This window comes from Rattus norvegicus, chromosome 4 (assembly GCF_036323735.1).
Source record: "Rattus norvegicus strain BN/NHsdMcwi chromosome 4, GRCr8, whole genome shotgun sequence".
Taxonomy (NCBI): domain Eukaryota; kingdom Metazoa; phylum Chordata; class Mammalia; order Rodentia; family Muridae; genus Rattus; species Rattus norvegicus.
The window spans coordinates 64436567-64453716 of record NC_086022.1 but is presented as its reverse complement, the minus strand read 5'-3'; the positions used below and the strand labels follow the sequence as shown (position 1 = coordinate 64453716).

At 36.6% G+C, this 17150-nt stretch overlaps 1 protein-coding gene across 20 annotated transcripts in view; it reads right to left on the bottom strand.

Moving 5' to 3' along the window:
• The window catches only part of Agbl3 (AGBL carboxypeptidase 3), an 82849-nt gene that overhangs the window by 45271 nt on the left and 20428 nt on the right, over nucleotides 1–17150 (bottom strand). For 16 of the 20 annotated variants that reach the window (XR_010066130.1, XR_005503510.2, XR_010066132.1 and 13 more), the window contains 6 exons: nucleotides 15435–15573; nucleotides 14005–14781; nucleotides 10691–10859; nucleotides 3531–3657; nucleotides 2187–2287; nucleotides 1849–1961 (listed from right to left, as the gene is read on the bottom strand). Coding sequence is in view for 15 of the 20 variants with exons in the window: in XM_017592971.3 (XP_017448460.1) it covers nucleotides 1849–1961; nucleotides 2187–2287; nucleotides 3531–3657; nucleotides 10691–10859; nucleotides 14005–14781; nucleotides 15435–15573 (1426 nt within the window). In the remaining 5 variants the exon portion in view is untranslated. Of the gene's footprint in view, nucleotides 1–1848; nucleotides 1962–2186; nucleotides 2288–3530; nucleotides 3658–4100; nucleotides 9615–10690; nucleotides 10860–14004; nucleotides 14782–15434; nucleotides 15574–17150 lie in introns of those variants that run through there. The other 4 variants (XM_063286925.1, XM_063286927.1, XM_063286926.1 and 1 more) reach the window with 4 other exon arrangements.

The window sequence follows — 17150 nt, the reverse complement described above, 5'->3', positions numbered from 1 at the left end:
TTATACCCAGAGGTGTGCTTTACTAATCTTTTAGATGTCTCTCAAGCCAATCAATGTAACAATCAGTATTAATCTCACAATAGTGGTACACAATAAGGAAAGGACAAATGGTTCTAGGAAACTGTATATCTGCATTTACAAGAATGAAATTGGACATTTGTAATGCAAATACAAAACTCAAAATGATGTAGTAGCTGCTATTAAAAATAGTATGGAGATTCTTTAGAAAACTAAAATATAATGCTAGTAGGTAACTTGATAACAAATCTGGCTAATATGAATGATATACCATTACTGGGAATCAATCCAAAAACCCAAATATAGACCTGACAAGATAATAGCACTAACATGTTTTATACAACATTTTCCCAAACAGTACACAATCTATATTAAGTATAATTCATAGCATCAGAGGATGTTGGTTATTAAGAGCAGAAGCAAAAGAAATGCAAGTTACTAGATAATAGACATGAGGGGACGATGGTGAGGGGAACACTCATAGGGAAGGGGAGGGGAAAGGGATGTTGGCCCAGAAATCGGGAAAGGGAATAACAATCGAAATGTAAATAAGAAATACCCAAGTTAATAAAGATTAAAGAAAAAAGGAGGAGTAAGTTCTAGAGTTCTATAATACAATATTATACTGTAGAACAGTCATCAACAAGATACATTGTCAATTTAACAGTTCATTGAGGGCAAGTCTCTTTTAAGAGTTCTTAACATCTGAAATTTAACTGTAAACAGCAGTATACTACATGTTAGAGGGAACAAATAAACTCAAACCAAGCAAAACCCTAAGCAGCTCTGAGTGAAGAAGCCCCTTCTGTGTGACTTGAGTGCTTCACCATATGGTCCCAGGCAATATGACTCTTGGTATTTTACATGTGAAACCTTTAACGCGATACTGGGCTTGCTATAAAGGGCATGCATAGTAAAATAATACAATACAAAAAACTCTACTTTTACATTGGTAATCACATTGATTTTACTCAAAAGAGATGAAATATATCACAGAAGAACCTGCAGAATGGTGCTGTCACTTAACAGCAACTAAGATATTCTTCAGTTGAGAGGATAATTCTGGTATATTCAAACAATGCTTACTATTTAGAGCTAAAAAGTAAATATGCCATTATACCATGAAAGAACACAGGAAATTTCTAAGCATGTAGTAAGTGACAGAAGGCAGTTTGAAAGCTTATATGCTATACGATTCATGCCAGATGACACTCTGGAAAAGATAAAGCTAAGCAGACAATGATAGAGAGCTGTGGTTGCCAGTGGTCAAGGGGGAAAGAATAAACAGAGGCGTGAGTCAGTACAGTGAAGACACCCTGCTTCATCATAATGGCAGGGCACATGTCAGTACACACAGTACACACATGTTGCTTTGTCCAAATCCCCAGCACCTGGAACTATTTTCTGACTGGAGTATCTGCTAATGTGAACTATGAACACTGGGTAACAACTGTGTGTTAATCAAATTCAGTGAAATATGTATCATCCTGGGCTGTTGATAACAAAGAGGAGAGGCTCTGGATGTATAGGGAATAGGGATATATTAATGTCTAATCAGTTTTGTGTAGATATAAAATGCTCTAAATGACAAATAGAGACAATGCAAGACAATTTAGTGGGTCTTTTGCCATAGTAAACACATGACATATGACAGTGCTTATATTGAATAATCAAATGAAGCCTTGATGTATTTGACCAAAATAATGCACTTGTGAAAACTTCCCCTAATATGAGTCAGAATTTTCTGTGTGGAACTGACAGTAACACTCAAGTGTATAATAAAAGTTCAGTAAAACAATGTAACAGATTACTTCAATGACCTTGACTTACCTAGACTCTACATCCAAAGAAATTTCTACTAGAGAAGTGTCTGAATCATCAAAGACTCTTTCGAAGTTCATATGTTTTTCCATTTCTTCTAATTCCTTTAGGCACTGATAATACTAAGAAAAATTATAAATGAATTCATTATAAGAAGAACATTACTTTCTAATTAAATGAATTGAATGTTTAGATGTATTAATAATAATAGAATGGGGTGATTACTACATATACCCAAACCCATTAAACCACTAGGCTATTAAAAGGGAAAATGTGCTGTAGGACAGCAGACAGACTTTTCATGTGACAGCCTGAATTTGATACTTATCCAAATTGAGTTGACTTACTTTGCTCCGGTCAGGATCACAGTAGTCCAATAGAGAATCACAAAAATGATATCCCATCAACTCTAAGTCTTTCGTGCTGAAATGTGTGCCTCGCTTATTGCCTAAAACATCAAAAATTGACCCATCTTGGAGAATGAGTTACTAATTTTTCTTCTTACGATAAGTCTGAATTGTGAGACACTATAAATAAAACATGGGTATGATTCCACATTCTGTTCTTTTGATTTCCTACTCTGGAGTAGGTCATTTAAGCTTAATGCTTTTGCTCATTTCTTTCTGGGGCAAAGCTTATTCACTGTGTGTGTTGCAAGGCAGAAGAAAAGCAAGTAAGACAGTTTTAGTTATGGTTACCAATTACTAGCAGTGATGATAACTACTCAGAAAAATCCCATGACAATATTTTTTGTTATCACGAATGATGTTACCTCAGTTTTAGGTCACACGAAAAGCTAGGGAATCAATAGGAATAATGATATATGCCTTTAGTGCCAGCGACTCAGAAGACAGAAGGAGATTCAGAAGCCATTTTTGAATTTGAGGTCAGTCTAGTCTACATAGTGAGTTCCAGGACAGCCAGGGCAATGTAGAGAGACTATGTCTCAAAACAAAAACAAAGAACAAATAAAAGCTTAGGTAGAAATTACATATGTGAGTTTCCAGTATTTTCCTTTTTCAAAATGGAAACAGTTCCTTTATGTAGCCTAAGCTGGTCTTGAACTCCAGATCTGCCTGCCTTTGTCTCTTGAATGCTGAAATTATAGGTGGGTACCATCATACAACCTGGATTTGAAACATCTTCTGAGAGGGTTAAAATCATTATAAAACAGAATATTCTGACTTCACTAGTACAAGTTAAGTATGATGAAGATATTTCTTATGAGAAAGCACAAAGCATGGCTTCATTTTTAGTTGCATGAACTAAAGGCTTCCTATAAAGGTTCAATATAAATTGACAGTCAATGAGGTAAATCAACCAACCAACCAAGGAAATAAACAAGGCAAAATACCCAGTCTATTTCTGCTTTGCAATCAACAAATCAAATAAAAATGTTTAAATCGTATTGCTTTTTCTTGACATCATCAGGAATTCCTATCTTTAAAAATCTGTAAGAATTATCTTAACAACAACAGCAACAACTATTTGTTGTGCATCCCAGAACATTCTTTTATAAACAAGGGGAAATGGTAACATGAGATAACACACAAGAGGAGCTTATCTGCTCACAGGACTGATCAAATGTACGTGCAAGAACATGCTCACTATTGAACTGTCCATATCATTAGTCTTACAGCAAAGCCTAGCTTTGATGTGCTGTTCTGAAAGAGGTCATTAAGGACATTTACCCAGAGTAGATCCGCAGAAGGTGGCCTCCAGCGTGAAGCTGTTCCTGATGCCCATCTTCCACATCACAACCCTTCCTGTCCCCTCTTTGCTCTTCTGAACGTTAAACTTGCAAGCTGAGAAGGAAAACTGAGAAGCAGTGATTAAAAATGGCATGTGTACTTTTTGGGCAGAGTATAAGAAGGATCAAGTAGGCAGCCCCCTTTCCTTCTTTATCGTACAAGGAACAAGGGTCAGCTTCCTTTCCTTTGGCTTCCTTGTTATATACAGATACATAAGAACTAATATAGGGGGGCATGGACTGGGTTCAAGGGAGAGTAGCTGGAAGAGGCTGGATGGAAAAGAGGGGAGAAAGTGATATAATTCTATTTCAAGTAATTGAAGTGGACAAAAAAGAACAAAAATGAAATGGCATCTCTGCAAAAATTGTAATTTTCAAAGCTGAAGTTGCTATGTTTTATTTCCTGATCAATAAAAAGAACCATTTTTATTTTATTGTTTGAGATAGGATTTCCTGTAGCCTAGGGTGGCCTCTAATTCCCTGTGTGGTGCAGACTCTACTCCCATGCTGGGAAATACTCATTTTAAGGATTATGCATTTATATAGTTCAAGACACAGAAATTGTGACCCCAATAATAAATACACCTCTTCCCACAGGACATGTCCCAGATAAGCGCATTAAGCTTTGTCACGGTTAGTTCAGGACACTTTCAGGAACACTCCTTGTTTTGCTGCTCACCTTCTTCCTTTTGCTTTTCTGAGACAGTGTCTTGTTATATAGCCCACTTCAGCCTCATACTCACGGCAGTCATCCCTGTGATACTACAGATGTGTGCCACTGCACACAGAATCTTGCATGTTTAGTATGCTCTAGAGATTCTGCCTGCCTCAGCATGAAGACTCATAGGTAGATTCCAGAAATAGAATGAGGAGTCTTGGCTTCCTCATGAAAGACCTTGTGGAGAGTCTTGAAATACTGTTTATAAAGAGATCAGTGTTGTTTTGGTTTCTTTTACTAAGACAAGAGTCTACCAAGAGATTGAGGGGTTTACTTTTTAACGCAAGGTTTATTTGTGTCCATTCCATGAATTATAATGAATGTAGTGCTTCCCTTAATCACTAGTGTCACCACCACAATTGGACACAGAGAAGCTCTCTCCCTGCTCCCTGCCCAGTCTCTTTAACTCTACGCATGCTATCCCTTGCTGCCACCCTCTTCTGCTATCACACTTCTTTGTCACTATGTTTTTGTGTTTCCATGACTACCTTCTATAGGATTGTGTTTGCAACCTTTTAAGGCTGGCATTTTAGTATAATGCCTTGGAGATTTACCCAAGTTGTTGCATGTAGAAATATTCATTCTCTTTTATTGCTGAGGGAATTCCATTCTGTGCCTGTACTATATAAAGCTCATTTTGGATTTTTTTATTTTTAGAAATTAAAGGAGTTTCTGAAAATAATTATATGTATAGGTTTATCTATGGATGTAAGTTTTCAATTTTTTCCTTTATGGTTCATTCTTAGGCATGAGACTACTTGATCACATTATAACTGCACGTTTAATTCTGTAATCAAACTATTGTCTAAAATGCTGTATCAATTAGTGTTCCTATGAACAATGTGTGTGAGTGTCTGCTGCTCCAAATTCTTAGCATTGGGCATAGGTGACAATTTTTTAAAGTAGTTGTACCTCCTCTTCGTGGCTTTTATTTGTAGCTTCCTGATGGCTAATGAAGTTCAATGCCTTTTTCATATGCTTGTCTAGCAGAATATATTATTTTTATGAAGTACTGTGGTAGTTTCAATGAAAACAGGAATCATAGATTTCTAGGGAGTAGTGTTGTTGGAGGTGTGGCCTTGTTAGAGGAAGTGTGTCACAGGGGATGGGCTTTGAGATTTCAGAAGCTCACACCATACCAAGTGTCACTCTCTCTTCTTGCTGCCTGCTCATCTAGATAGAGCACCCTCAGCTCCTTCTCCAACAGAATGTGTGCTTGCACACTGCCATGCTTCCCCCATGACAGTAATGGACTAAAGCCAGTCTCCACTAAACGTTGCTGTGGTTATGTTGCTGCTTTATAGCCACAGAGACCCTAAAACAAGTGTATGTCTAACATCACTGCCATTACTCTGAGATCTGTGTCAGATATGAGAGTGTACATATTTTCCACCTACAGTATCTTTACACTTACCAAGACACTTTATAGGACAAAATTAACTATTTTGAAGAAGTCTAATTTATCAACTCATTATGATTCAACGGATCATGCATTTGGTATTATGTGTATATGTGTATTTTGCTATATCAAAACCTGACAGATCAACTTTAAGAAGAAAGGGTTTATTTTGGCTCCCAGATGAGTGTCTGTCCATGGAGGTGGGAAGGCATGGCAGCAGAAATTTGTGCAGCTGTTTGTTGCCTCCACAGTCGGGAAGCAGAGAAAAGCAATGCCTGTGCTCAACTCTCTTGCTTTTTATTTAGTACAGGTCCCCAGCCCATGGGTACTGCCTGTATTTTGTCTGGGTCCTCTTACTCCAATTAAACTATTCTAGTTACATTTTCATAGACATACCCAGAGGCTTGTCTCTCAGTCACTTTAGATCCTGTCAAGTTTGCAATAAATAGGAACTATCATAATGTTCAGGAACTTTTTGGCCATCTTTATGTGATAAAAGTTACATATCACTTAGGATGTGAGGCTTCCGTGGAGGATGCTTTATACGGCATCCAATTGTTCCAGTATTCTTTACTGACAGGTCCCTGCCAGCTTTCACAAGTGCCTGGACAGAAGCCGCATGGACATGGCTCTGTGACTGGCCTTGCTGTCAGCATCTAACTAAGTTCTTCCCAGCCCCACCATCTCAATCCTGACTGTATTATGGTACCTGAAAAACAGATGGAGAGGTTTCTTTAACCTTTTTCCAAAATTGATTTGATAGGCCCAATTTCTTTGCATTACTTAGAACAGACACAGATTTATTTATATCTGTAGGGAATTATGTTTTGTTCTTGGAATTGTTAATTCTACATACTGAGAATTATTGCCCCACTCCATAAGTACTGTATTTCTCTCCATTAATATGGGTCTTTGTCAGCATTCTTAAGGTTTTAGCATAAAAATTTATACATTTTATTAGACTTAAAATTATTATATGAATTATGACAAAATAATATTGTCTTAAATTTTAGTTTACAGTTATTTATTTAGACTATTTAAAAATTTGGGCTGACCTTTTACCCTACAACATACTAAAATCCCTTACTTACTCTAAAAGTTTATGTAGCCTGAATTTCCTCTGGGCAAACATGCCTTCGTTACTTCTCTGCAGTGAGTCTGCCTCCTTACCTTTCCTTTCCAACTTACAGGAAGGATGTGTGGAAAGAGCAAGGAGAGGGCTGAGACTGTAGCTCAGGGGACTTGCTCTCTGCCCATGTATGAGACTGCACTTGCCACACATGCATGAGTCCCTAAGATCAGTTCCTAGTCCTGCCTCAATAAAGAAAGGGGTAAGAAAAGGTATCCTTGTTTCATCTCATGAAGAAAACATCTTTTAAAAAGTCTTTTAAAAAGCTCAGTATGATGATAAGTATAGAATTTCTGCATATGCTTTTTATTACACTAGAAAATATTTAATAAAATATTTATTTTAATTCTTTGAATTTTTCTTTACTCTTCTCTTCTAATTCCTCCAAGACCCTTCTCATCTCTTCTCCCTCTCAACCTCATGTCCTCTTCTTATATATTTTTAATGTATTTCAAATAAAATTTTATTCATTCTTTGATAATTTCATACAATATATTTTGATAATTTTTATTTCCCTCCCCCAATTCCTCCTATATCCTTTCCCTCCTCTATACCCACCGAAGTCCATATTCTCTTACTCTCTCTCTCTTCATAACATCATCATTGTCATTGTCATCGTCATCATCATCATCAACAACAAAAGCACAATAGCAACAACCACCACGACACAACACAACACAACACAACACAACACAACACAACACATGGAATTCTACTACTCCTGGGTGTGGGGTCTGCCCTGGAGTGTGGTCCATGCACTAGGCATTGATCTATTGAAGAAAACCGATGTCACTCTTTCAGCAGCTGCTGATTACCAATAGGTCCTTAGTTAGGTGTGGGGCTTCATGCCTACTCTCCTACTCCATGTTGGGATTTTGTCTTTGTGTTGTCTCAGTCTCTGTGAGTTAATATGTACATCTTCCCTGTTGTATCTGGACAATGCTGGTTCCTGGAAGTCACCTACTACCTTTTAACTCTTTCTGTCCTTCTTCTACATAGATTTTTTTAGCACTGAGAGTATGATACAGACATGCCATTAAAGAATGAGTATTACAAAGTCTCTCAATCTCTGCATATTGTCCAGTTGTGGGTTTCTGTGCTATTTAGCATCTAATGGAAGAAGCTTCTCTGATAAGGATTGAACAGTATAAGGATCTATGAGTGTAGCAATATGTTATCAGGAGTAGTTGTACTGCTATGACCACTCAGCAGAATAATAGCAAGCTTCCTCCTAGGGCCCATGTCCTTGTCAGCAATAGGTCCTCTCTGGCACATATTACCACGTGATAGTGGATGCAACAAAACCACTTGTGGATCTCAGTTGTCAAACTCAGGTCATTAAGCTTGGCAACAGGTGTCTTTTCCTGCTGAGGCGTCCTTCTAGATAGCCCAGTAATTGTAAATATGCATGACATTCTCTGTCTCTCTTTAGCAAACCAATGTAACTGCTGAGAATATGGCATACGTCTCTCAAGTTTATTACTTAAAATATATGTAACAATCTTTTAATGTTTTTATAACAACTCATGAAAAAGTTTTGTTAAGTTACAAAAATCCAAGGGTTCTTGAGTAGATCCCACTATGATATCCTTTTATTGTGCTTGTCTGCTGAATCTTCATGAATTAATCTTGAATTAGTAATTTTTGTAATCTTTCTCTTTCTGGTCAGTTTTGGTAAAGTGTTATCAGTCTTAATTGACTTCTCTAGTATACTTTGTTTTATTGATTTATCCAGTATTTCTGTTTCCAATGTTGCCGTGGTAACATGTGCCAGAGAGGACCTGGTGCTAAAAAGAACATGGGTCCCAGGAGGAAATTTACTATTATTCTGCTATTACTTTTTGTCTGCTTCATTTTGCTTGTTTTCCATTTAGTTTGTTTTCTGGTTTCTTATGTAGAAACCTGGATATTGACTTAGAATGTTTTATTCTAAGTCTTTATTATCACAAATTTTATTCTGAGCACTACATTCGATGAATTTCAGAAGATTTTATATGTAACATATTTCTAATCTTCCTTGAAATGTTCTCTTTGGCCTCTTTAGAATGTGGCTTAATTTCCAAGAGTTTGGACATTTTCTTGTTTCATTGATTTCCAGTCTATTTCCCATGTGGTCAGAGAATATACTTCATGATTTGAATTCTTTTTAATTTGTTAAGATTTATTTTAAGGCAGTATCTAGTCTGTATTGATAACCATTCTATGGTCATTTACATATATATGTTGGGGATTTGATTTGTCCTTTGGGAATTCGCACATCCACTGCAGGTCCCTGCCAACAGTTGGTTTTTTGACTGGTCAAAAAAGAACCAACGGCCAATGGCTGGGCAGGAGGACAGAAGCAGGACTTTTAGGATCCCCCAGCAAGAAAACAGGAGAGGGAAAACAGGGGGTCTGCCAGTGTAGGACAGACCATACTGTGAAGGAGCAGAGGGTGAACAGCTGAAATGTAGGTGCAAAGGGAAAGCGGTCCCATGGGAGACTGCCCAGAAGGAAACAAAGCAACAGAGATAAAATATCGATTTAGAAAGCGTTAACTCAGGAGTCCCAGAGGGGCGTGTGTGCCAGCCTCGGGGAGGTTTGGAAGTGCCCAGCAATTGAGCTAGTTAAGGCCAGATGCAACATAAAGGTTGCATGTGTATGTCCTTTATTCATGATTCCAGAGCTCTTGGATGGGTGTAGAGCCACACATACACCTGCTGGGAGCAAAGAGCAACCCTTTAAATACTTACCGCAACATCTATCATGTATCCTGCTCTTCAGCAGAGCTGTTCTGTAACTGTCAATCAAATCCAGTTGGTGTTGGTCAGTTCTTACATACCTCACCTGTTTCTATCTACCTGTGCTTACTTCCTGAGAAAAGCATTTCTCTAACTTTGCCTGCAGATTTGCAAAAATGTTGTAATGAGAGATGTTTCAGATAGAACATAGAATTGGAAGTATCTATATTTTAAGCAAGCACTGTAGTAGACGGAACATCTTATTAAATGTAGACTGGTTGGTTATGGTGTCCAAGAAACTGGTCCATTTCATGTAAGGCACAACTAATTAGAGATTGAAAACTTTAATTAACTTGTCAATAAACAATATCTTAATGAAATAGGATCATTTTATAGGAGTAATGCATTATACCTATGGGTTTGCTTTCTCTGATCTTCCCTAATGGGTAAGTATTCTTGGAGCAACAAACCTGTTCCTTCTATAAATAGCTATTCCTGTCAGGACATCCTTTCTTTTTGGTATGTTTTGGCCCCGATAATCCTCATAAACCTTTAAGCATTTCCCAATAAGTCCTTATAATTAAAATGCTTGGTTAAGTCTCCAGGGCTTTTGTTTGCTACATTAATTTTTTTCTAAAAAAAGTAAAATTATTTTTAATAATTTGGTAATTGAGCAGCTCCAACAGTTTCAGTGTTTGCAAAAATAAATATACAGTATTCTCTTCTAATTCTACTTTCTATGTAGTTTTGAATATTGGTCATTAAATTTTTCTTTGAAAAGTTTTGATAAATTATTGTACATTTTGTAAGATCATAAACTTTAGTCTTTTTAACTTATACATTAAAAAGATCTTTTAAAAATAATAGGTTTTAAAATTGATAACACAAATGACGAATAGAGGAAACCTCCGATGGTAAACAGTGCTGGTCTTGGAATGACGAAGCTTTGTGTGTGTGTGTGTGTGTTTGTTAGTTTAAATGTTTTCAAGTTATTTGAACATTAAACAACTCCCAATAGTTTTTTTTCATGGTCGACTGTAAAAATCAAGAACTAAATTTAAAAAAAAAAAAAAAAGCATGTGAGCAACTAGGATGGCCTACTTGACTTTCCTATGTGACTCTTAAAGGTACTTACTATATTCGGGCAATTTTTGCTCAGCATGAGTGGAAAGATTCGTTGCTGTAAGTACAATCCTTTCGTTTTAGATCTGCTGCTACCATCACAACCATACATGAAGATGTTCTGTTTCCTACTATGGCCATGAAGATCACAATATAAAATAACCTCTCGTTTTTCCATTAACCTATGAAGAAGAAAAGGAATAAATCACCAAATTTTACCTCTGAATTTTCTCCTATAGGTATGACTATAGATTTACAAATATAATATCCAATAAATAAATATACTATAGCTTTTACTATTTATGGTCTAGTTTCCATAAGGACACATTTCTCCCACTCCCCAGACTCCTAGCAGACCCTCTCCCCTGTACTGTGGTTTTCTGTTGTACTTGAAACACAAATCACCCTTCCTTTGCCCATAACCTTAACATATATTCTGTTTGACGAGGGTCTCCCTCCCTTGTTGTTTAGTGTTCTCAGCCTTCAGAGCAAGCTTTGTGTCTCACCCCGCCCACCCGGCCAGCACAGTGTGAAACTGCGATGGCTCTGGAACTCAGCAGTAGCTTCCCTATACCATCTCTGTGTCGCTTGTCTAGGGAGTTTTCAGAAGTTTGATATCTAAGCTTGTTAAAGATGGGAAATGTTCAGAAATCATCTACAACAGTGCTACACACACAAGCACCTAAATATTGGTTGAAAATTGAGTATCTCAGAACTTGGTACTGGAAACAATGACCAGTTAAGCCCTGTGATGCCATTCTGAGAAAAATGGTACTAAAATTTAAACTGAATTTTCTAGTGAAATTCTTTTAAATATTGAAAAGAAATTATGTTTTCCTTAAGAGGACATGATTTATCTGTATGATTCAGTGCTCACTTATTTTCAATTAAAAATCAAGCCGTTCAAGCTGATGAAGAGGACTGTGAGAAGAGGCTAAAAGTGGTGCAAGGCAGTAGTATTATGAACACTTTGTTGCTTTTGTCCTATTTTCGGCTTTCTATGGCATTTCTATAGCACAATCAAAATTGCATATGTTACTTGTTATATCTAGAATGTTATCTACTAAAATGCTAACAATGGTATTACAAATAGATATTTATAAGGAATCAAAATTACTTTTGTTAAAAGCCATGGTTGTGAAATTTGATGTGCATTAACTTACTGATTTTATTTGATAAAATCCATTTAACATAAAGTCAGCTTATAAAGCATTACTATCAAGTTTAATCCTTAACTATGAACCATGCCATATATTTTTAAATACAATATTCAGAAGTTTGGTGATATTTAAGTTTTCTATAAGAGCATCACTAGGATTCATACATCTATAGAGTTAATCCCAAAAGAAATATTACTTCTAAAGTAAAGAAGAACATTAATATTTCTTCCCTTACATTAATTAAAATGATTGGATTTTCTTTTTGTCCAAAGGTAATTAAGTACTATGAGTATTTTGTATAGCATCATCCTAAGCACTTGCTCTTATGTGAACATGCTTTAAGTATACTTGATACTGTGTATACTTGATACTGTGTATTCTTACATCTGATCACCTTCCTACACGTATGTGGCTGCCTTCTTGTTTTCCTTGCCTGTTTTTGATTAGTTTTATTAAAGGTATTTTTATTTCTTGGACTTCTTTCAAAAATAATTGAATTGGCTCCTTCCTTAACCTTTCTACAAGGTAACCTGAGAACTGAGTCATTGAAATTAGCTTCCAAGTTATACTGGCTTGTAATCCATCATATGTCAGACCAGAACTCTTAATGTCAAAGATCATTAAATGGACTTCATAGATAATGTATTAATCATTCTGTCTTATATATATTTCATATAAAAATAATATATTGACACAACAGCTAGAAAAACAGTGCTGTAGTCTACTCTTTTGCAGTTTCTCTTTCTGTTAACATATTGCATAACTCTACTATGCTCTTGGAAACAAAGAAACCAATCCTGGCACATTTCTAACATGAACTAAGCTCCCAATTTTATTTCAATTTCACTAGTTTTTTTTCACCAATGTCCTTAATTCTATGCCAGAATACATCCAGAATACCACATTACATGTAGTCAGTTGTTTTTAGTGTTTATATCCTCAGGATAAAAGAAACCACAGGTTTCTTTGTAATTTTAAACATTACTCAAATAACTCAAATATGTGCCTGTAATCCACATATAAAGGTCATATAAAAGCAGGATTTCAGGCTTTTAAGGGGCTTTGCACTTCTTACTTTTCAAAGCATATAAAAAATTTATCTGAAAGTGAAAGCTGAGGCTAGATTGTCTAAGACAATCACAGCCACACTAGGAACTTCTACCCTTTGTGTGCTTCTGTGAAGAGCTGGGGTTCCTCACTTTTTTAACAAGCACATTGCATTTATAACTGTGAGAAGAAAATTGGGTTACATGACAGCAATCTCTATAATAGAAGTGGTTATTATAACAACTAAATAACTGAATATTTACAATGGTTTTCCTATCTATATAATTTTATTAACACCTTTCTTTCACATGTGAGATCATATGAGTACATTTAGAGCTTTCAATATTCTGATCTTTATCTGTAATTTATGTATAATACTTTTCTCATTTAATCCTCTCATCTTTGAGATAGTAGTTCCACTTCAGAGACTGAAAAACTGAGACTTAAGTTAGCTTTTAAATTACACGAGGGTGTACAGTTAGCAAATGCTACAGCATCAATTCCAATACAATATGTTTAAGTCCCAGGTCCATGGAACGGGTGTTCTGTTTCCAATAGACTTTCTGTTCCTGATCACTATTACCTGGGTCTATCAAATAATTTATGCTTCAACAAATACTTGAGCACTAAGCTGATCTTACCATTCTAGATTTAGAAAAATTAAAGGTGTTCTTTTTTCTCTGGGAGCAAATGAGCCTATTATTTATGAAAATTTAAGTAACTGTACCAACTAAGGACTCATATTCTAAGGACTCATCCAGCACTGTATGATTGGCATAATGCCAGAAGGCTTTGGTCTGCAGTTAATTTTCATACATAAATGATAAAAAATACAACATAACCATCAAGACTACCATAAGCTTTAGTAAGAAACTGAATTTGTGATATGCAAACTTCAGATTCGTGGAGCCACTGAAATGTTCTGGAATCTGTTTCGTCACTGAGGGGAAATTTGTTTATAATGCAGAAGGGTATAGGATCAGAGTTGGAAAGAGAAAAAACTGCTTATGAACTATCTTAAGAAAATTTAGGGTAACAGAAATGAATGGGATTGTGTGAGCAAAGTTCTTATTACTAAATTTACTAATTAATCAGAGATGAAATTTGAAGATTATTTTACCTATTGATCATGTTCCTCGTATACCAGACAGAAGGGTAAGACTCCTTCAGGAGAGATGTGTAATTACGGTTTAAATCCCGTCCAGCTAAGGAACATCGATAGTTTCCCACAATCACACCATCTGGATTCAGCATGGGTACCACCTTGAAGATGAAAGTGTCCCGAAGCAGGCGTGCATCACTTGAGTCTCCTAAAATATAATCTAGGAAGCCTTTCATGATCCAAGAGCTGTTGGTCTCCCCTGGATGGACCCTTGCAGTCAAAATCACAGCCTTGCGCTTTGCGTCACTAGTCTTCAAGGGAGTAGTTATTGTCAAAACATACACCATATTCCTAGCAAGTGTGTGACACAAGACACGTATTTTACAAAACTTTGATCTTACTGGGTCACTGTTGATGCCAGAAAGGTATTCTTGAAGGTTGGAGTAAGTGTATGGATAGCAGTGAGCAAAGTAGCAAGTGTCCTTGCTGTGTGGAAACTGAAATGTCCATGTAAGGGAAAAAAAATGACGCCCATCTTGCCCAAGGTTATTTTTATAATACTTGATCTGGTCTCCTATTCTCTGCCAGCCAATTTTATGGGTTTTGGCTTCTTTTTCAGAATAGAACAGTGGCCTCATACCCCGATTGTAAAGACTAGCAGGCTTGGTAAAGTTGACAATAGTGAATCTGTAGACTATTTCTGCTCGGGTATTAGTGACTTGGAAATAGTACCACTGAGTGTGCTTATTTGTGAAGAGGTCTGGGCGCACAGTCAACTCGTATTCATAATCTGCACTAATACACAAAAAGGAAGGAAAAAAAGCACATAAGAATTTAAGAATGGCATTTCGGTTTAAGATACATTAGAAAAATAATCTTATTTTTTATGTATTTTATTCTATAAACAAAGAAGCTTTCTTGGGAGGAAACAGTGTATACTTAGAAGCTGATACCAAACAACCAAATAATGGAAGTTTTGAAAGTTTTATTTCATAAGAAATTGATCATGATTTAAATATGTAGCCTTAGCATTCATTCATAAGCACGGACATTCAATAATACTTTGTAAGTTTCAATACAACTATTTCCTATAAAATAAATGGCTAAAGAGTTATTGGAACTGAAGAAAAAAATCAATATTTGATTTTTTTCCTTCAAGCACACTCTAATAATTCTAGCTCTATGGGTATAAAATAACTATTTTCAAGAGAGGACCAAAAGTACATGTAAAGTAATATAATTGCATAGATTGCAAAATTTGAATGCCCAGTTAAAAAAGATTCTGATAGCTATCTGCGCCCCAAATTTAGTCACTGAAGACACTTAATGAAGGCAAAGCACTTTCCACTGTAATATTTATGTGGATACCAAAAGCTTTACTGTAGTTAATTCAGAAACAGTAAGTGGCTGATGACCTACTCCCTCTGATAAGAATAATGAAAACCTACACTTTGACTACCTTCTGTAGATTACCACTCTCAAACCTTGCTTCAAACACCAACGTGTTGTCACAGCTATTCACAGGTTGTTTCAAGGGTGTTCGGTTACCCCCAACTCGGGAATACACAAAACAGGGCTCTTTGTAAGCTGGGGAGAGAAGACCAAATCAGTGACAGTAAGACATCCAAGTAATCCCACAGATGACATGTTTCTAGACAATCCACAGTGCATTGTAAATGCTTTCTCAGAAAAAATTTGTAATATGCAGCACAGGCATATTACACAACATATTGAACAGAATGACAAAACACATACTACATCAACATCTGTGGGCTGTAATAAAAGCTGTACATAAAGAGAGCTCACAGCTCCAAATGCATGTGAGTTTTAAACACTAGACACATTTAAAATCAGAGACAAAATTGTGGATTCTGCTAGGACACAAAAACACTAGAAAGTGCATTTTCTTAGCCTTTGAATAGCAAAAATACTCCTGTGAGAAATTTTACAACGCTTTTTTGAACTACTGAAAGTTCTGTTTCCTGTGGTTGCAGGACAAATTCCGACTTCAAAATTTAAGGCCCTTCTAAAGGAGAGATGGGTCATGGATGTTGCCTTATTTTGTGTAGACCACAATGAGGAACATTCACTTAAAAACGGATTCAGTGAGGACTGTCCAGATGGTCAGTGGGTAAGAGGACATTCTGCTCTTGGAAGGAACCTGAGTTTGGTTGCCAGCACTCACCAGCACTCACAGGCATTAGGTGGTTCACACTGCCTGTGACTCTAATGCCCGTGGCCTCCACTACACCTGCACTCATGAGCACACATCCACACGACAGACATATAACTTAAAAACAAACATCTTTTTAAAAGGTTTAACCCATTATCGGAAGGTGGAATGTGGGTTAGAAAGAGAAGATATGTGGGCAGACTCACTGAGAAGACATGAAGGACAAGGGTATAGGGGGATTATGTACCTACAGAAGTTTTTCTTATGGACATACCCAGATATTCACAAAAAATTTTCTACCTACCTAGATCATCTCTCTCTCTCTTTCTTATGTAACAAAAATCTTAAATTCTTGTGAAGTAAGGACGATAAACATTGTTAGCTTTAGGGCACTGGTATTCATATGCAATATCTGGGAAAAGAAAACTGTTTCCAAAATCCCAAATCCTTTACTACTTGGGGCTAGGCAGGCAGGAGTTACCGGATGGAAGCAGCTGTCCTGCTGCTGACATTGATTGGTACACTGCAGAGGCCTCCTGTCTGAGAAGCAGGGCCATGGTGTATGACTATGGTTTAATCAGAACCACAGGCTTCACCCTCTGTCTCCCTAAAAGTCTAAGAGGCCATGAGGAAAAAAATAACAAGGACTTATGAATTGGAGATACAGGGTTCAGAGAGAATCTCTCTGCAGTGTAAAAGCTAAGAGTGATGCAGAACTGAGAAACTCCCTCTGCATCATTCTAAGTGGTGATGTAGGATCTCAATCCTGTGATGCTGTAAAGGTAAGAAGACCAATAGAAATAAATAGAATAAACAGAATACTAACTTTGTCCACAAACTGAATCATCATCATTGTCACCCCCTCCCCTACACTTAAAAGAGTTAGGCCCTGGGATTTTTTTGTTTTCAATTTTCACACATAAAAATTATTTGCTTTTCTTTACCACCTAGATAAGATCTCCAGCTTTCAGCCAGAGGACTTCAACACATA